This window comes from Pinus tabuliformis, chromosome 3_1, assembly GCF_031772625.1.
Source record: "Pinus tabuliformis cultivar Carrire ecotype Pingquan chromosome 3_1, CPIR1, whole genome shotgun sequence".
Classification (NCBI taxonomy): Eukaryota; Viridiplantae; Streptophyta; class Pinopsida; order Pinales; family Pinaceae; genus Pinus; species Pinus tabuliformis.
This window is the reverse complement of record NC_142301.1, coordinates 254,176,436-254,197,887: the sequence shown is the minus strand read 5'-3', so window position 1 is coordinate 254,197,887 and position 21,452 is coordinate 254,176,436. Positions and strand designations below refer to the sequence as shown.

The 21,452-nt window shown below is 36.8% G+C and overlaps 1 protein-coding gene across 1 annotated transcript; it reads left to right on the top strand.

The window, feature by feature from the left end:
- Nucleotides 1–487: 487 nt before the first annotated feature.
- On the top strand, nucleotides 488–20,594 carry LOC149186756 (putative LRR receptor-like serine/threonine-protein kinase At1g67720). Its single transcript, XM_089409437.1, has 15 exons — nucleotides 488–563; nucleotides 710–1,256; nucleotides 1,389–1,864; nucleotides 1,946–2,072; nucleotides 2,169–2,240; nucleotides 2,391–2,459; nucleotides 2,580–2,651; nucleotides 18,396–18,467; nucleotides 18,587–18,726; nucleotides 18,859–19,067; nucleotides 19,224–19,350; nucleotides 19,444–19,512; nucleotides 19,640–19,835; nucleotides 19,925–20,057; nucleotides 20,223–20,594. The coding sequence occupies exons 1-15, from the start codon at nucleotides 488–490 to the stop codon at nucleotides 20,592–20,594; spliced, it is 2,757 nt and encodes a 918-aa protein (XP_089265563.1).
- The last annotated feature ends 858 nt before the right edge of the window (nucleotides 20,595–21,452 follow it).

Sequence of the window (21,452 nt, the reverse complement as noted above, 5' to 3'; positions counted from 1 at the left end):
TCAGTAACTCAAACGCCGCAATGTTTTTTAGGCGAAACGGTTCCGCCAGATGGATTCCGTCTATGTATTTTTATTTTTATTTCAATAAATTATTTTTGGATTAAAACAGTTCATGATTTTCCCATATTTAGAATGCTGATCTCAGGTTATAAAATAATTTTTTACCTTATTGACAGAATCCTGATCAGAATACAAATTTAAGAAAGTCCCTACTATATTTAAATTTTAAGTTGAGATCTCTGAAGATCCTCGAATCTTCTTCTCCAAAGTAACGAAAACAAGAAGACCAGCTACTTTTACGGTGAAACCCGGACATCCCAACATCTGTTTTTGTCTAAACAGGGAGATCCCATTTTATTTACAGTCTAGGGCAGACGCTGGATCGCAATGGCGATCCAGCTCAATATTTACAGTAAACGTAATTAGAATCTCAGAAAACACAAATCTCTCGCATGTCCGAATCGTTCGATTCGTACCAAGAGGGAAAATGAGTTACCGCATAGGGAACCTTTGGCTGCCTATGAACGTGCTGTTATTGTGTGTGAATGTTATTGCTCAACCAGGTATTTCTGAATATTTTAGAATTGAAGGAACAATATTTTGTTGTTTCAGTTTTGTTTACCTTAAAATCGTCATTGAATGCTGTCATCGGAATGCCAATTGCTTATCTAGGGTTTATTATTTTAATTAATTGAATTTTGGATGGCAGGATATGTGAGTCTTAATTGCGGAGGTAAAGGAAATCACACGGCCCGAAACAACGTAACATGGGTAAGTGATGCTAATTACATTGACGTGGGTACGGCAGTAGACATACACCTCGGGGATTACTCTGAACAAACCTACGGTTCGTACGTGAATAGCCTACGGTATTTCCCAAAACCTGTCAGAAAGGCTTGCTATCAGTTTCCAGTGGTCCCCAATGTGCCTTACCTCTTAAGAACATGGTTTGCAATCGGTAATTACACTGGATTCAAACAACAGCCAGGCTTCGGACTTTCTTATGAGACATTGGGTATGTTGGCTTACAGAAACATACCACCCCCATATGACAGTCCATGGTATCATGAAAGGATCATTGTTAGTTTGGGCACAGTGTTGTATCATTGCTTCATCAGAACATCAGAGAATGACGATCCCTTCGTCAATGCTATTGAGTTTAGGCCCCTCAAAGAAGGCATGTATAGAAAGGCAAAGCCAGGACGATCGTTGAAAAAAGATGAAAGAGTTGACTTTGCAGGAAAAGAGTTAGTTAGGTATACATTTCAAACTTTTTCATCTTCACCCTTTTTCTGATGTTGATGTTGATGTTCATGTTCATGTTGCGGTGCTCATGTTATGCAGTTGAATTGATTGAGCTGAATAGCTTTCTATGTTGAACTAAGCAGGTATCCTGACGACAGCTTTGACCGCATCTGGTCATCAGATTTCTTTTTCGATGTTAATGGTGGATCTGGTGTACGGTCTGTAACTGCAAATGATGACATTTCAACAAAAGATACCCAAAATCTTCCCCCAAGTCTTATAATGCAAACGGCATTTATCTTAAACACCTCAGTGTTTCCGATCCGTGTTGCGACGCCAAGAGGGAGCAAATCAGTAGTGTATCTGTATTTGGCAGAGATCGAAAACCTAACTATGTCTCAATTGAGATCTTTTTCCGTGCTGTTAAATGGGGTGAAAATGTCCGATGTCATCACTTTGGAAAATCACTCTGCCCTAGAGCTAACATTCGATTTCAATGAAACAGATATACTCACTCTTGCCGTAGAGACGGCCGGTAACTCCACCAATAGTCCTATAATCAACGCCTATGAGTCCTTAGAAATAGTTGATACCGATCAGGCAACGTCTGCACATGATAGTAAGTTCTCTGACTAAAGTTGCCATACCGAAATCACTCATATATAATTCAATGCCTAACCAAGTATTTATTAAAATGCAGTTCAACCTCTTGACGTGATCAAAACCAGGTTTGACATACAAGATTGGATTTCGGATCCTTGCTATATAATCCGCTGGGAAGGAATTAGTTGTAATAACAGATCATCGGAGATAAGAATATCGGAATTGTAAGCTGAATCCTTTGGTTTGTATACTGTATATGATTTGTGATTTACAGCCCGATGTGATATTGTATGAGTTATTGATAATCTTCCTGTTGTCAGAAATTTGGCTGGAAGGAATTTTACAGGAACTGTACCTGCAGATATTGGACAGTTGACCGGATTAGTTAACCTGTAAGCACCAATGTATTCTTTTCAAGATAAAAATACTCCTAACGAAATACGAAAACGCTCATTGAGATTAAAAGGCTGATGAAAAGAGCATCTTTATCGTTGAATATTATACTGCTACTGGCGTTCATCCATTCGTCTTGAAATTACCAGGTCACTTGCAAATAATAAGCTGATCGGAGCTTTGCCAGATTTTTCCAATTTAACTATGTTGGAGAGACTGTAAGTGTTTTCTTCTCGGAATAACACTTAGTTGGTTCGTCTTTTAATCTTAGTCATATTAGTCATTTAAACTGGATCGATACTTGGTCCCTTTTTAATGTTAATTCCATCCGTGTGCAGATATGTAAACCACAACAATTTAACTGGTAGTGTTCCAGGCTGGCTGTCTCAACTAAAGAACCTTAAAGAGCTGTAAGTGTCGGCCTTACTTTTATAAGCTAGAACTCCTCTTCAAAATCATACGAAAGTAATTAGCAATTTGGTTTACGACTAAGGTTAAAATGCTGTATAAATATATTTTAAATATTGTGTAATTTTTTTTGAGAGTGATTTTGTGGAGTTTAGAGTAAACTTAAATTTAAATTTATTTTTATATAAATAAACTCATTTAAGGTAAACTTGAAACTATTAATATCAGATAGCGAGCTCAAATAACTGTTTATAAATATAGTAAAGTTTACTATATGTCAGACTTTGAAATCAACCTTTTGTTAGAAATTCCAGAATGATTCGATAAGCGTGGTGAGAGCTAGCCGAAAAGCTTTTGAAAAAGGATGAAATCCGCCTCCAAAGACTCCAACCTCCATTGCTTTCCCATCATTCAACCCTAGCTTAAAATGCGTGATTTCCTATCATTCAACCAGAACTTAGAATGTAAAAAAATATTCTCGCTCAGAATTTAGCTTCTTATATTGCAGTAAGGATATCGCAATTACATAGAGATTTAAATAATACACAGGAAATAACTCACGGCAAAACGGAGTGGAAACAAAAAGTTGACTTAAATTAATTCATGGAGGTTTAAGACCACATCACAACATAACATACTTTGTATTATATTTCAAAACATAGGAAAATATATTCGCATCATAATGGAGGGATTGAAAACACAAAAGACTTAATGAGATTTACACATCACTAGGGTTGGGGAGTAAATGTCTGAGTTTACTGATTTTCACCCACTCACCCACCAATATTTCCTCTAGGATTTTCTCCTCACTACCTCACAGAATTTAACCCTCTGAATTTTACATTCATATTTATCTCAACATACAAATTTGACATTAATACATGACAGAGAATATATTTTATACATAGCATGGGCGATTTTGCATAATAAATGGTTTTATGAACTTGCAGGTGTTGTGGAGTGTGGGCAACAGTCGGGGAGTGAATACTTGCCCATACTTATTTAACAAACTTCATTAAGTTCCTTAACTTCTCTGAAGTGTTGCGGAATGGTCAAGGCTGTACTTCTACTCTGCTTTGACTTCAGTGCTTCCGCCTACAAACAAAATCACAACCCTACAGTAGTTGACTAGGCAAGCATGGTGTTTGTCATTGTTTTTAAGATGGTGGTTGGGATTATTATTTCCAACACTCTCCCTTAATCACAACTGCAACCATTGACAATTCCCAAACAGTCTCTAAGGTAAAAAAAACTTTCACATACCTATCGCTTTGTGAAAATATCAGCAAATTATTCATGTGACCTGCAATGCTGCAACACAATTTCATCATTGTTAATCAACTCTCTGATAAAAAAATATTTAGCATCAATATGCTTGGTCCTCTTGTGAAAAACAAAATTCTTTGATAATGAAATCGTTGAGGTGTTGTCGCAGAAAATAGTTGTCATTCTCCCTTGGTCGTGGCGAAGATCCCTCAAAATCCTTCTCATCCAAACTACCTGACACACTGTTGTTGTTGCGGAGACATATTCACCTTCTACTATTGACAATGAAACTATGAGTTGTTTCTTGAAGGCCCATGAAACGGCTCTAGAACCCAAATGAAAAACATATCCTAACGTGCTCTTTTTGTCATCGACACATCCTGCCCAGTCACTATCAGTGTAACCAACCAACCTAAAATCACTTGTTGCAGTGTACAAAGCACCATACTATTTTGTCCCATTGACATACCTTGGAATCATTTTCAATGCTTGCCAATGTGTTTCCTTGGGTGTCTCCGTGAACCTCAACACCAAACTCACTGCATACATTATATCTGGCCTAGTGTCGGTCAAATACATAAAGTTGCCTATCATACTTTTGTATAATGTCGGATTAACATTGTTGCTGCAATCTTCTTTTCTCAACTTCAACCCCATGACAGTTGGAGTTGATGTCGACTTGTTGTTCTACATCTTAAACCTCTCCAAAATGTCTGTTACATACATTGCTTAAGAGATAAAAATTCCATTTTCTGTTTGCTTTACGTCTATGCCCAAAAAATACTTTAACAACCCCAAGTCAGTCATTTCAAATTCACTCTTCATGACTTCTTTAAAATTAGCGATGAGGAAACCATCATTGCATGTAAAAATCAAATCATCTACATACAAGACAAGAATAAGAATCTTACCATCACTCTCTTTGATGTAGAGAGTAGGCTCACCGTCACATTTGTCAAAACCATTGTCCAACAGGTAAGCATCTATCTTGTTGTACCATGCACATGGTGTTGCTTTAGCCCATAAAGAGCCTTCCTCAAATGATACAGTTTGTCTTCTTAGGCTTTTACCTCATAACCAAGTGGTTAAGAAACATACACTTCATCTTTCAACACTCCATTTAAGAATCCTAATTTTACGTCCATTTGATACACTTTTGATTTATGTTGCGCGGTAATCACCACAACTGTATGGACTGTCTCCATCCTCCCAACTGACATCTCTGAATAATCTCTTCCATGTTGTTGCTTGTATCCTTTGACAACTAGCCTTGCTTTGTGCCTTTCAATCTTATCGTTGACATTGCTCTTAGTCTTATACACCCACTTCACTCCAATGACTTATTTTCCTTTCAGAAGGTTCACTAACTCCCATGTGTCATTTTTTTCTATTGCTTCTATTTCTTCCTCCATTTCCACAACCCATTTTTATTCTTTGAATGCATCTTCAAAATGGATTGGGTCACCTACATGACAAAATAATGTAAATATGGAATTCAGACCAGCGTTGCTATCATCCTCATCTTGTTCATAAATTTCATTTAAATTTCTAAATTTTGGTCTTCTTGTGCTCGTTGAAGATGGGCTTGCCATGTCACTTGATGTTGCACTTTGCGGCGTGCTTAGAGAAGCACTTGCATGACACTATCCTATTATTTGTTTATGGTGTTCCTTGCTGCCTGCTTTGTTGCACTTGAATAGGAATAGAACGAGCCACTGTTGAGGAATTTCTTGCTGATGTCAATTTCTCTTTGTCTGCATGTGGTATACATTATTTCACATTGACTGTCTTCTCTAAACTTCCATCCCATGATTCTTATTCTATGAACTACACATCTCTACTGATTATGACCTTATTAGTTGATAGATTGTAGATCTTGTATGCCTTGGTTTCATCACTGTCTCCAACAAATATGAATTTCTCCCCCTTGCTATCCAACTTCTTCCTCAACTCATCTGCGACATGTGCATACGGTACACATCCAAATACTCTCATGTGAGTGAGACTATGCTTTCTTCCACTCCATTCCTCTTCAGGAACTATGTTCTGGACGCTTTTGGTTGGACACTTATTCAAGATATATGTTGCACAAGTGACAAATTTACCCCAATAATCATTTGGAAAATGCTTTGCCTTCAGCATACATCTTTCCATTTCCATAATGGTCTTATTCTTCCTCTCCACCACACCATTTTGCCGAGGTGTATATCTTGTTGTAAATTGCTTGTGAATTCCATGCTCACTGTAAAATAGAAGGAAGTCATCTGAGATGCATTCGCCACCTCTGTCAGTCCTGAGGACTTTGATGTAGTGTCCACTTTTCTTCTCAATAAGAGCCTTATATTGGTGAAAGCCCTCAAACACTTCACTTTTATGTTTTAGGAGATAGACCCATGTCTTCCTTGTGTAGTCATCTATGAAGGTCAATAAATAATGGCTATGACCAATTGATGGTGTCTGCATTGGTCCAAAGAAATATGAGTGGACAATCTCCAAAGGTGCCTTTTCCCTTACTCACTTTCCTTCTGGAAATGTCTCTCTATGTTGTTTGCCCAAGATACTTCCTTCACATAGGTTGTCCAAATTTTCTATAAGCAGAAACCCCTTCACCATGTCTTTTCTATGCAGCAAATTAAAACCTCAAAAGTTGAGATTACCAAATCTCAAATGCCATAACCAATTTTCATCTTTGACCTCTGCTTGAAAGCTCACTTGTGTGGCATCTGAATCATTTCTTCCATCCTCTTATGAGTTCATTGAGAGTTGTGTTTGTGCTCCTTATTTCTCGAATGAGGAGCTTGTTGCTCCATTCAATCTGTGTTCATGAGAAATCAGTGATGCATGAAGCTCGTCCACTAAGAACTATGAGAGATCCTTTTTCTCTTCTATGGCCACAACAATGGCATCAAACATTGCTGGCAAACTTCACAAAACTTTCTCAACTATTCTCCTTTCCTCAAGTGTCTCACCATGAGACCTGCTTTGAGTAACCAACCCAATTACATGTGTAAAAAACGAGTCTAAATTCTCAAACTCTTTCATACGAAGTGTTTCAAAGTCTGTTCTCAACATTTGCAATTTTTTTATCTTGACTTTTTCCATGCCTTGGTAGGCTCTCTAGAGGGTGTCCCATCCTTTCTTAGACTTCATTAGTGATGCAACCCTTGGAAAAATACTTTCATGAACTTCTTGAAAAATGGAGAAGAGGGATTTTGCATCCTTCTTCCTATTGTCCCTCAAAAAATCCCTTTCTGCTTGAGACAAGGGATTTTATGTTGCTGCATCTGCTGGTTCTTGAAAACCATTCTCCACAAAATCCCAAATGTCTTGAGAAGAAAGCAGGGACTTCATTATAATAGCCCAATAGTCATAATTTTTTCCATTAAACTAGGTATCTAAGGATTAGTCAAGATTGTGCTTGATGTTTCCATTTTTGAGTGAGAAAATTTTTTCTAACTGCTGGTAAATATGCTAAAAAAGAAATTTTCCCTCAAAGAAATTTTAACTACTAGTAAAAACACTTGTTTTTACACTATCAGAGTTTAACCTATTCTGATACGATGTTAGAAAAAATTTTGCAGGCGTAGAAGAGAGGAGTCCAGCTCAGAATTCAATTGCGGCAAGGTAAGTCTTATGTTACAGGAAGGATATCGCAACTACACATAGGATTAAAAAATACACAAGAAATAATTCACGACAAAATATAGTAAAAATAAAAGGTTGCGGTCAATTTACCCATGAAGGTTTAAGACCACATCGCAATATAATATACTTTGTATTATATTTCAAAACATAGGAAAATACATTCACATGATAAATGGAGGCTGCAACTCCAAGTGAAAACGCAAAAGACTTACTACGATTTATGAATCACTTGGGTTGCAGAGTAAATGTCTAAAACTGGTGTTCACACGCCCACCAATATTTCCTCCACGATTTTCTCCTCACTACCTCACAGACTTTCACCCTCCCTCACTCTCTAACTTTCCCAACAATACAAATGACTTTTACATTCATATTTACCTCCACATACAAATTTGACGAAAATATTTAATACACATCATGGGCGATTTTAAATAATAAATGGTTTTATGAACTTGCATTTGTTGTGGAGTGTTGGCAACAATCACGGAGTGAATACTTTCCCATAATTATTTACCAAACTTCATTAAGTGCATTAACTTCTATGATGTGTTGCAGAATGTTCAGCGCTGTACTTTTGCTCTGACTTCAATCCTTTCGCATGCAAACAAAATCACAATTCCGTAGTACTTGACTAGGAAAGCAATATGGTGTTTGTTAGTGTTTTTAAGATGGTGGTTGGGATTATTATTTCAAACACAAAATGCGTCATTAAAGTAGAACCAAAGCCACTTCAAGTCAATGTTTTCAATCAGATCGAGGAGGAAATAACATATGGAGGATTCTTCTCAGATGAAGGATGAAATAGAAAATGTGGAGAATTTTATAATTCAAAAGAGGAAAAGTGTGTTTGTTATTCTCTTAGCCTACAAGACGATACCAGAATACCAAATATGTGAAGAAATATACCAAAAACATAGAACAATGAGAAATAACAGAAAGTATTTTATTATTGAAAAAGCAATGTTCACTTGCATCTTCGAGGGGGCAACCTCCAATAGAGCTGAGCTCAATACAAAATAAGACACGATGCTCCTCGAGGGGAGTCTCTATCCTTTATATAGGATTCATACATGCAATACCATGGGGCAATACCATGGTTCTTATTAATACCATCTATCTAATACCATGGCCCATTTGCAACTAACTTTGGTCCCTTCATTAAATGCGGGTTAACCACTTACAATTATTAATATGGGCTTTATTCATTCTTTACTTAACTATAACTATGAATCGATCCTATTACATAAATAAGGGGGTTAGGGTGGGACCCTAACATGCCCTCCCCCATAAGAATAGCATTGTCCTCAAGGCTAAAGTTGCAGAAACTACTGAAGAATAGTAGCTGTTTACCAGGTTGCATCTTCTGGAGAGGTGTCTTTCCACTTGACAAGGACTTCCTTGATCATGCGGCCATGCATGTGCCATTCTCGTGTGTCAAGGACCTATTCAGGTTGGAGCCATATTGACCCTTCTTCATCCAGTTCAGGTAGACTGGTTTGAATTCTGCAATTGTTCCCAATCACTTTCTTGAGGCATGAGACATGGAAAACTGGATGGATTTTTGCAGTGGGTGGCAAATCTAGCTTGTAGGCAACTTCTCCAATGCGCTGAAGTACTTGATACAGTCCGTATAATTTTGGAGATAGTTTCTGAAAACCATTGTCTTTGAGTGATGTTTGCTTATATGGTTGCAGCCTCAAAAATACCTTATCCCCTTCTTGAAATTGGCGTTCTAAGTGGCGTTGATCTACCTGTTGCTTCATGCGGTTTTGAGCTTGATGAAGATTCTCTCTAAGGTGGGCCAGCATGGTTGTGCGATTTTGTAGGAGTTGATCCACTGCTTGTACCTTCGAGAATCCCTTGATATAACAACTAGGGGAAGGAGGGAGTTGACCATAAAATGCTTCATATGGAGTCATTTTGGTGGTGGCATGATAGTTGGTGTTATACCACCATTCAGCTAGAGGTAACCACTATACCCAGAGATGTTGCTTTTCTGAAGTGGAACACCTAAGGTAGGTTTCCAGAAATCTATTGACTGCTTCAGTTTGACCATCAGTTTTTGGATGATAGGAAGTACTGAGTTGTAGTTGGGTACATTGTAGTTGGAAGAGTTCCTGCCAAAAGTTACTGGTGAAGACTAGGTCACAATTAGACACAATGGAAGTGGGCATGCCATGTAATTTGAAGATCTAATCCATGAAAGAATGAGCGACCAAAGTTGGTGTAAAAGGGTGGGGTAGGGCGCAAAAATGAGCATACTTAGAAATTCTATCCACAACCACCATGATGACTGACTTGTTTCCTGACTTTGGAAGACACGTAATGAAATCCATAGAAACCTCCATCTAGATTGAAGCCGGGATGAGCAATGGCTGTAATGTGCCTGGGGATTTGACTGTTTCGCTTGTGTGGCACTGACAGACATCACATTCAGCTACAAAAGTAAGAATGTCCTTTTTCATGCCTGTCCAAAAAAATGATATTCGAGTGTGAGCATACCTCTTCCGAAAGCTTGAATGTCCTATAGTGGGGGATGAGTGCAACTTCGCCAAAATGCGGCTTTTGAGGGTGGATGTTGGTGATATTACGACTCTCTCCTTGTGGCCAAGAATCTCATCCTACCACGAGTAGCCTGTTATGGAATTTGGATCCGCATGCAATTGATTAATGAGTTGGGAGAGCTAGGGATGTGAAAACCATTCCGTGTGAGCCTCTTCAATCCATTCTGGAATGGGAAGGGAAATTGCGAGCAGGGTACTTTCCTCCCCAAATTGGTGGAACAATGCATCTGCTACAAAATTTTTGCGCCCTTGTAAATTATCTCATAATTATATGCCAGCATTTTGGTGAGCCATTTATTTTGTTGTGGTGAGGATAGGCGTTGCTCCAAAAAATATCTAAGGCTTTCATGGTCTGTGCGGATTTGGACACGCCGCCCCAATAAGTATGGTCACCAAGTATCTACTGCATGTAAGATGGCCATCATCTCCTTCTCATAGGTAGATTGTCCAATATTTTTCCCACTTAGTTGTTGGCTCGTGAAGGCCAAGGGTCAACCTTCCTGCATTAAGACCGCCCCAATACCCGTACCTGAAGCGTCACATTCAATCACAAAATATTTGGTGAAGTCGAGTAGTGCTAATACTGGAGTGGAACACATTACATGTTTGAGAGATGTAAAAGCCTGTTGTGCTTCATCATTCCATAGGAATGATTTTTTCTTAAGGACTTGAGTGAGGGGCCTAGCAATGCAACCATAATTGCAGACAAATTTGCGATAGTGGCCTGTGAGACCCAAAAATCCTCTCAGGCTCTTCAAGGTCTTAGGTTGAGGCCAATCCTGCATTGCCTGCATCTTTTTGGGGTCACCCGGACACCTTCACACCCCACAATGTGGCCCAAATACTCAACTTATTCCATGCCAAAAGGACACTTAGACATCTTGACAAATAATTTATGCTTGCAGAGCAGTTGCAAGAGCAGATCTACATGCTGAAGATGTGTGGCCCAGGTGCAACTGTATATGAGGATGTCATCAAAGAAAACAAGGATAAATTTTCTGAGATATGGTTGGATATGGTGGTTCATAAGGCTCTGAAAAGTGGATGGGGAATTACAAAGACCGAATGACATGACCAGGAACTCATAATGGCCTTCATGAGTTCAGAAAGCGGTCTTTGGAATGTCTACTTCTTTCATGCAAATTTGGTGGTAGCCTAAGCAAAGGTCGAGCTTAGTAAAGAATTGAGCACCATTTAGTTCATCCAACAAATCATCGACAACTGAGATGGGAAATTTATCTTTCACTATCACCTTATTAAGGGCCCTGAATTCTGGACACATATGCCATTCCCCATCTTTCTTGAGCACCATGACCACCGGCAATGAATAAGGACTAATGCTGGGACAAATGAGGCATGCTTCCAAGAGTTCCTTGATTATTTGTTCTATTTCATTCTTTTGGGCGAACGTATATCTATATGGGTGCACATTTGGTGGTTGGGCCCCTAGGACCAAAGTAATGCTATGATCATGTTCCCCTCTTGAGGGTGGAAGCTCATGAGGCTTGTGAAAGACTAGCAGATGGTTGTTTAAGATCTGTTGCATCTCAGGATGAATATGAAGAGAATTGGTTTCGAAGGCCTGGATGGCATTAAATTGAGCTATAACTCCATGGTGGCCCTTTTTTAACATTTTTTCCATCTGATGTGAGCTGATGATAGAGGGAGCTCCTGCTTGGAGTCCGTGGAGGGTATTTGTGTGGTTGTTCTGCTTAAAGCTCATATATAGCTCATGGAAATCCATTGTGATTGGGCCAAGTGTGTGAAGCCATTTAGAACAGAGGAAAATGTCGCACCCTCCCATGTGTATGGCAAACATGTGGGTCTTTAATTAATAATCTCCCATTTGAAGTTTGACATTTTCACAATGACCTTCACATTTCATTGTTCCCCCATCAGCAATTTGGACCTGGAAGTTAGAAACTACTCGGACAAAACAATGCACTACTTCTGCGACTCTTTGATGGATAAAATTATGTGTACTTCCACTATCAATCAAGACTACTACTCGGCGATGCTTAATAAAACCTTTAATTTTGAGAGTTTGAGGCGAAGAAATCCCTGCCAAAGTGTGCAGTGAGATAATTGGTTCTTCAGGTACATTGTCCTGCTGGTTGTCCTCTTCTTCCTCCTCTGGTTCCTCAAGTGGTGGGGCTTCCTGCGATGAACTGTGATCGGTAGCATCAATTTGAAAGAATTTGGGCTCCTTGCATTTATGCCCGGGGCAGTATTTCTCATCACAGTAGTAACATAATCCTTGCTTTCTTCTTTCTGCCATTTCTACTCGCGACACCTTTTGAACCTTGAGTGTTTGGGTAGTGCTTTGAGCTTGTGGGGAGCGACCCTTGGTGATGAAATTTGGGTGATTGGACTGGGCTGCTAATGCATGTTCGAATTCACGAGCTATCCTACAAGCATGCAACCATGAGCTACGGTGGTGCAGTTAGACGTGGGCTTGTATGGCTTCTTTGAGACCAATGACAAAACATTCCACGTAGAACTCATCATGTAGACCTACACTATGGAAAGCAAAGGCTTCAAAGGCTACAGTATATTCATTCAATGTTCCTGTCTGTTGGAGCTTAGTGAGACGACCCAAAAAGATTCATGGTAAAAGCGATCCATAAGAGATTTTTTGAATGTCTCCCAAGTCAAGGTCCATCCATAGCAACGTTGATGCCATTGCCACCATTAACATCTTTCATTGTTCAAGTACATGATACCCACACTAAAGTGAGTCGCATTATCCAAGATGTAATTCAGAGTGAAATGTTGCTCCATTTGTGCTATCCATGCAGCCAGGTGAGAGCCATCAAATTTATACATGTCCAGCTTGGGTGGTCACAGATGGGATTGTTGGTGGGTGCCAAAGAGGTGAAGGGACTGGCTAGACTCACCCTCACTGTTTTCATTGTCAACCTATGCCTTCACACATTCCTCCATCTTGCCCTTTGAGAGTGTTTCATTTATGTTCTTCAGTGACAACAATACCTCGTTCAATGTTGATTCAAGTTTTTGGATCCTCTAATTGGCCATAGCTTGAGCTCTAATTTGTACCATGCACCGATCTGATGCACTTGAAATTTGGGACTGCTCGAATTTTTTGGCACTAACAATTGAATGGTACCACCTTGCTCAGCTCGTCATCTTGATTCTTATGGGCTAAGTCACAAATAAGCACCCTAGGGGGGAATGGAATTTTACTCCTTGCTTAGGAATACTGTAGTAGCCGAATCCCAGAAATGTCAATGCTGCGAAAAGTCCTAAGAAAATCACGCCCAGGTATAGGAACCAACACAACTACTCAGATCTGGATGGTGGATCTAATGGATCTGAGAGATTTTAATGGCGGAACTGATTGCTACTGCAGATCTGATGGATCTAATAGATATGAATGGTTCTTCTGATAGATCTGAATGATGGAACTAATTGTTGTTGCTGTGACAAAACGCCACTTGCGAGATCTGATCTGGTAAAGATTATGCATGATCCAGAGATCGAGAAGGGAAATATGGTCTCCATGAGTGTCAGGTGCTACAGATCGCAATATACATAAGGGTTTGACAATAGTACTTGACCCAATTTTTCATGGAACTAACCAAGAAGGATCAACCGTACCCTTAGCTGTACAACTCGACTACCCTATCGTATGCGTGAGTAATCTCTCCGAGTGCTGTTCTCGGTGTACTATAGCAGCAAGATGACCAACGGTTTATCTATGACAAGGTTTCAAGGGAGCTAGGGGACTTCCAATATACCTAGAGGGTACTTGGAAGACAGTCCATGCATGGTTCTGTCTAATGTGCTACTACTCAAAGGGGTACCCACAGGGGTTACAAGGGAGTCCAACAAGCGTGACCACCTCTTTTATTTCCTGTGTGCATGCCTCCCCAAATCCGTAGGTTTATGGGCTCAAAGACAAATCCCGTGGTTTAAAGACGCCGAAACACGTCTGTAGCCAAAAAAAAATTGCTAAAAATTGGAGATCCCACTGGCCCTGGAAAGCGCTTTAATACCACTTTTTATGCTTTTAACCTGCAAGACGATACCAAAATACCAAATATGTGAAGAAATATACCCAAAACATAGAACAATGAGAAATAACAACAAGTATTTTATTATTCAGAAAGCAATGTTCACTTGCCTCTTCGAGGGGGCAACCTCCAATAGAGCTAAGCTCAATACAAAATAAGAAACGATGCTCCTCGAGGGGAGTCCCTATCGTTTATATAGGATTCATACATGCAATACCATGGGGCAATACCATGGTTCTTATTAATACCATCTATTTAATACCATGGCCCATTTGCAACTAACTGTGGTCTCTTCATTAAATGCGAGTTAACCACTTACAATTATTAATATGGGCTTTATTGACTCTTTAATTAAATATAACTATGAATCGATCCTATTACATAAATAAGGGGGTTAGGGTGGGACCTTAAGAGTGTCTCAAGAACAAATTATGGAGAAATATAAAATCCAATTTCAGGGATTGTCATTATAAACACAAGGGAATAATAATAATATACTCTTAGAATTTTATTGTAAGGGATTTCTATTATAAATATAAGGAAATAATAAACCTTTAGATTCATACTAAACCCCCAAGAGATTATAAACCCAAGGGAATAATATGAACCTAAGGGATGATAAACCCAAAGAATTAATATTAGAAAGCCTAGAGTTTATATTAATCCCTTGTGTTTTTAGTCTTAATGCCTTCGGTATAGGGTTTATAAACCCTATCCCAAGGGATTAATACTAAGAACCGAAGGGAAAATAAATGCTAGGGTTTTTAGTATTAATCCATTTGGTTAATATTACTGCCTTGGGTTTTATAATTCCTTTCGGTTTTAGTATCAACCCCTTAGGTTTATTATATGAAATCCTTTTGTTTATCAATATAAAGGTTGATATTTGCAAAGTATTATATTATTTATAGGGTTTGTAATTAATATCTTTCTCTACGGTTAAATATTATTCCCTAAATTTTATAAACCCAAGGTGTATAAACCCTAACATACACATTATAAACCCTAGAATTAACATGGTTGATCATGGTCAACGATGGTCCAACATCGCATTGTGACAACAATTGTCTGAAAATGAAAATCAACCATTGTCAACCATTGTCAACCATGTTTATTTTAGGGCATGTAATGTATTGTTAGGGTTTATATACCTTGGGTTTTTTAATATTAACCCCTAGGGTTTCAAATCATTTTGTTGGGTTAATAATTCCTTGGGTTTCTAGTATTAATCTCTTGGGTTTATTGTCCAAAGGGTTAATATTATTTCCTTTTCTTTATAATCCCTTTGGATTTTAGTATTAAACCCTAAAAATATGAACCCTTACGTTAGTAAACCCAAGTGATTGATATTAAAAACCCTACGGAATAATAAACCCTAGTGTCAATACTATAACCCTAAGGTATTATAAACCCAAGGGACTAATATTATTAAACTCATTGGACCAAATTAATAAATGCAAGGTATATAAGCCCTTCATTGACCATGATTGGCCTATGAATAATATTATACCCAAGGGAATTATAAACCTATGAATAATATTATATCCTAAAATTATGAACACTTAAATTAATATACCTAAGGGTTTGATAATATAATAAATAAGGGATTAATACTAAAAACCCAATGGAATATAAACCCAAGGGTTTTTAGTAATAATCCTTTTGGTTAATATTATTCCCTTGAGTTTATAATCCCTTTGTGTTTTAGTATAAACCCCTTTGGTTTATAGTAAAAACCCAAAATCAATAATAAACCCAAGCAAATAATACTAAACCCAAGTGAAGACTAACCCCAAGCAAATAATATGAAATCCAATGGATTTGTCTTATAAACCAAAGACATAAATATTTAAACCATTAAATAAATAGGTTTGACAACAGTTCCCCACGATATTTTTTTGGAAAACATAACCCTTTTTACAATGCATAGGTCGACTATGGTTGACTATGTTTGACAACCTTTGGGACAAGCTTTGTCATAATAAAAAATGAAACAATGGTTGATGATGGTTGAATATGTTATTGAGATAATATTTATCATTATGCGGCATTGAACGATGATTAACCATCATTGAAAATTTGAAGTTGTACAAAAAGACAATCCTCCTCACAATAACAAAAGTTGGGTTTATAATCCTTTCGCATTTAAATTCTAAAAACCTAAGTAATTATAAACCTAAAGGAATGTAATCGAAAGTGAAATATAAATCCAAGAGATTGACTTGGTAAAAACCCCTTCTATTTACATTATCAATCAATTAGGTTAGTAAATATGTAATAAAGATACTAAAGTGAAATATAAATCCAAGAGGTTGACTTGGTAAAAACCCCTTCGATTTACATTATCAATCAATTAGGTTAGTAAATATGTAATAAAGATACTAAAGTGAAATATAAATCCAAGAGGTTGACTTGGTAAAAACCCCTTCGATTTACATTATCAATCAATTAGGTTAGTAAGTATGTAATAAAGATACTACTATAGCATTAAAAACCCAAGTAAATAAAAATAAACTCAAGGAGAAATATAAAATACAATTTTAGACCAAGCTAATACAAAGATTTTCAAATTAACAGAGTTGTACTGATTGAAATACAAAGGTTGGATTTTAGGCCTAATTCTCAAAACGATAGATGCAAAAATTTCAAAATTGAGAGTTTTATTGATTTAATAAAGTTTGGATTATATGTGAAATAAGAGCAAACGAGTTTCTCACATTGACGAAAAATTCAAGGATGGAATTCTAAAACTAGTTTTCAAGAATCATAAATACAAAGATTTTCAAATTGAGGAAAAATTGAAAGATGGAATTTTAAACCTAGTTTTCAAGAACCATGAATACAAAGATTTTCGAATTAACAAAATATATTGATTTAATGAAGGCTTTACCTACATTTTCAGGCAACTTAATAAAGTTGTATTGGTTTGATAAAGTTTTTATCCCTCAAGTGACGGCTGGGAGGGACTAGATTATTTTAGAAAATAGTTTTTATTTTTTATAAATAGTTTAATATATATTTTTTAAGAAAATGATTATATTTAAAGAAGGCTAGTATGAAGCTACACCAAGATCTAAAAACTTAATGAAACTCAATGATTAGGGGACACACCTTATCACTGAATATTCGTCCTAATGAAACTCAAAGATTAGAGGACACACCTTATTTGTTAAGAATAATTCTATATCAGGGTCCCAATAGTATAAACATATTTCATAAACATGAAACTCATTAGATTTCATAAACATGAAACTCATTAGGAATGTAAAATATCACCTTTGTATCCAAATTATCACCTTCCTATTTTTAATTCTTATGTATCCAAATTATCGCCTTGCTATTTTTAGGTATCTAAATGATGGGAAGTTCCATCTTTAAACATATAACAATTGTTGAAACATCAAAATTTATTTTTTCTCATTCCCAACTATAAGAAACATGGTTATAATATATTTTTTAATGATATTAATATAAAATTTATTTAATTAAAAATTATATGTATTAATATTATAAATTCATAAATATATTATTATTGTAAATGTAAAAATATCAAAAATACGAAAATTTGGTTTTTCTCACTCCCAACTATAATGAAACATGGTTGTAATATATTTTTAATGATATTAATCATAAAATTATTTAATTAAAAAATTATATATATATATATATATATATATATATATATATATATAATTATTATTATTATTATTATTATAAAAATAGTAACGTTTACATTTAACGTAGTGTGTGCTTTTTCAATATTATATTTGCTGTGGGCATATAGGTTTTTTGCTTTTCTGTTTCTCCAATATTATATTAGCTCTGCACATTCAAGCGTTCGTGTGTTGAAATTAACAGGTCACTTGATGATAACAATCTTGTCGGATTGTTGCCAAACTTCTCCAATTTAACCGCGTTGGGGAAATTGTAAGAAAGTTTACCTCTCTTTGTTCGATTTTTTTTTAAATAGTCAATGTGCCCGGCCCACCCTCACCCAAAAAACAGAAGATCGCCATTTTACATCCAAAAAAATCGGTTATTTAGTTAGCTTGTTGTGCAGACATCTAAGCAACAACAACTTGAGTGGTCCTGTTCCGGAGTGGCTATCTCAACTCCAGAACCTTAAAGAACTGTACGTCTATCTCTCATACGTTTTTTTTCCATACGTTGATCTAAATAAAAAATAAAAAAATTACAAATATATTAGAGCATCCCCTTTTATCATTATGTGGAACAGGTTTATAGAGAATAATAATTTCAGCGGTGCAATTCCTCCGCAACTTCTTAACAAGACTTCATTGGATCTCAGGTAATTTAATATAACAATTTTGATTTATTTGATTAACCAAAAATTGCCATTCTCATATGTTGATGTTGAGACTTTGACTATATATTCATTCAAAATCTCCTTCATTTCGTTTACTCCAGATACTCTGGAAACCGTTACCTCTGTGTTCGTACGCGTAATGGGAAATGCGTCCTAGATAATTCAAGAAAAAGCAAACAGAATGTTGTCCTCGGATTAGCCATAGGCGGAGTTTTAATATTTTGTTTAGCATTGACGGCAGGTGTATACTGGAAGAAGTTCAGGACAAAAGAACACAAAGGTCTACAGATAACTTTAACCAGAATATTTCAATATGCAACATAGTGAGCAACCTCTGTAACAAACTACAAAAAATATGCTTTTGTGGTTGCAGAATACGCGATAATTACGGTTCCCAATCCATCAATGTGTCGGGCCTTTACTCCAGAAGAGATTACATCAGCGACAGGGAACTTTAGTCGGAAGATTGGACAAGGGGGGTTTGGATCGGTTTTCTTTGGTAAATTACCCGAAGGAAAAGAGATAGCAGTGAAAGTGCTCTCACTATTCTCCAGACAAGGAATTAACGAGTTCCAGAATGAGGTAATTCTGGGATCCTTCAAGATTTGCATGTCTTGGTTTTGGCCGCACTCATATATAACAAAAACAAATATGTATGTAGAATAACCCATTTCACTTGATTACCAGATTGAATATTCTTTACAGAATCCACCGTAAGACATTTCACTTGATGAGCAGGTTGATCTTCTATCCAGAATCAATCATAAGAACTTGGTGTCTTTACTGGGATACTGTAATGAGTCAAGCGAGCTGATGCTAATCTACGATCATATGTCTGGAGGGTCCCTAAGAGACCGCCTTTATGGTAAATATTTCGCTTATTAATTTTGTTTCATTCATCTATAGGAAAAATATATAGAGGACTAAGAACATATTCGAATTTGCATTTACTTTCTAGGTTCTGGCGCTGAACTTTCAGCACTACCTTGGAAAACGAGGCTTAAAATAGTCTTAGATGCAGCAAAGGGTAACTCTTTTCTCTAAAGTGCTTTCGTCGGTCGTATCTTTTTGTGATCTAAAAATTCGTTCATTTTCATGAACTATGTACTATTGATCATCTTTCTCATGTTATTCACATGCTATCTTCTATGAAGGATTGGAGTACCTGCACGTAGGTTCCACCCCAAGGATAATTCACAGGGATATTAAGAGCTCCAACATCCTTTTAGACATCTATATGAACGGAAAACTAGCCGACTTTGGTCTCTCAAAGATGACAGCGGAAGAAGGCGGGGATTCTTCACATGTGACCACTATGGTGAAAGGAACGCCGGGATACATGGATCCAGAGTATGATATACACCAGAGTAACTTGTACTTTGTTTGCTATAATAATCATAATAATCTTTGATGCTGAATGATATGTGACGTTTCTGCAGGTATTTTCGCACTCAAATGTTGACTGAGAAGAGTGACGTATATAGTTTTGGAGTGGTGTTGCTAGAAGTCATCTGTGGCAGACCACCAATATGTACAAATCTACCTGAAGATGAACTTAACATCATTCAATGGGTAAGGAATTTGATTATCATTCTAAATAGGTAACACCAACCTCTTAATTGATAGTGCATTCAATTACACGTTCCTATAGTTTATGATATTCAATTACATTTTCCTAATGTTGTAATTTATGACAATCCAATGAAATTTATGTAACATATTTGGACGTATTTATAGGTGACATCGTATGTGTCTGGAGAGACGGATGGAAATCCCAGCAAATTAGTTACTGGGGAAATTGAAGAAATCATAGACAAGAGCATGGGAGAAAACTACGAGATTAATGCGATAGTTGATTGTGCCAAACTAGCTCTTAGATGTGTCGATGCTAAGCCGACTTCTCGGCCTACTGCCAGTGAAGTAGTGGCTGCATTAAAAGAGATTATTGGACATGAGAGTAATAAGAATGCTGTGCCAGTTTCAGGAGAGATTTTTATCGGACCTGGAGATTGGGAGGTCAACCCCATTCGTCTACACGATGAGCCCAGTAAACCCAATGATATGCTGTGGGATGACAACAGCTGGAACCTCAGTCAAGTAGGAAGATGAGTGGAAACGTAGAATATCCATTCCATGGTGTAGATTTAAAGAAAGGCACGTCAATGAGAATGCCTCCCTATTATTCATTATCATAATAGCTTTGAATTGAAATACCTATTTGGAGATACGTATATGATTGATAACAACAATATTCTTCTTTAATAAAGTTGCTGTGGTCAATTCGATGGCCTTTAACAAATAATCTTGCTCTTCGGAGTTTTCGGTTAATGAAATTGAACAAACCACTCACGACAAGGAGAAGCTGAAATCCAAATCCGATATATGCTGGATACTTTCTTCATCCAATTCATACCACCAGATCCCTATAATCGTGCATTTTTAGTAGACCTACGCAATCATTTTATTGTCCGGCATTACTAAGGTTCTTTTTTAACAATGTTGTGTTTTTCAATTCAAGGTCCTTCAGCCAATAACGTGCACTCTAAAGTTTTCTTTTCATGTTGAATGAAATTGTACAAACCACAAAAAATAAATTGTATGTTTTTCTTTCTGTTAAATGAAGTGGAGCTAACCAGTAACTGCCGTTATATATATATATATATATATAAAAGTTCAATTTGTTTAAGTTTAATTACGGTTAAAATTGGACAATGAAGGGAGGATGTTGAAACTTTATTAATTTTGGCGAATTAAAACTATCTAAATATATAAAGACTGTCTAGTGTTCAAATTTGAACACATCACAGCCCTTCTGAGGCCCTTTAGCACGTCAGAGAAGTGTTCAGTGAAATTTACTAGTAAAAGAAATTTAAATTTTGATTTTTACAAGTTTTTAAAAGAATTTAAATAATATTATAAAATGTCGTATGAAGGGTTGCCTGTCCGTAGGAAATTTCAAAAAATCTC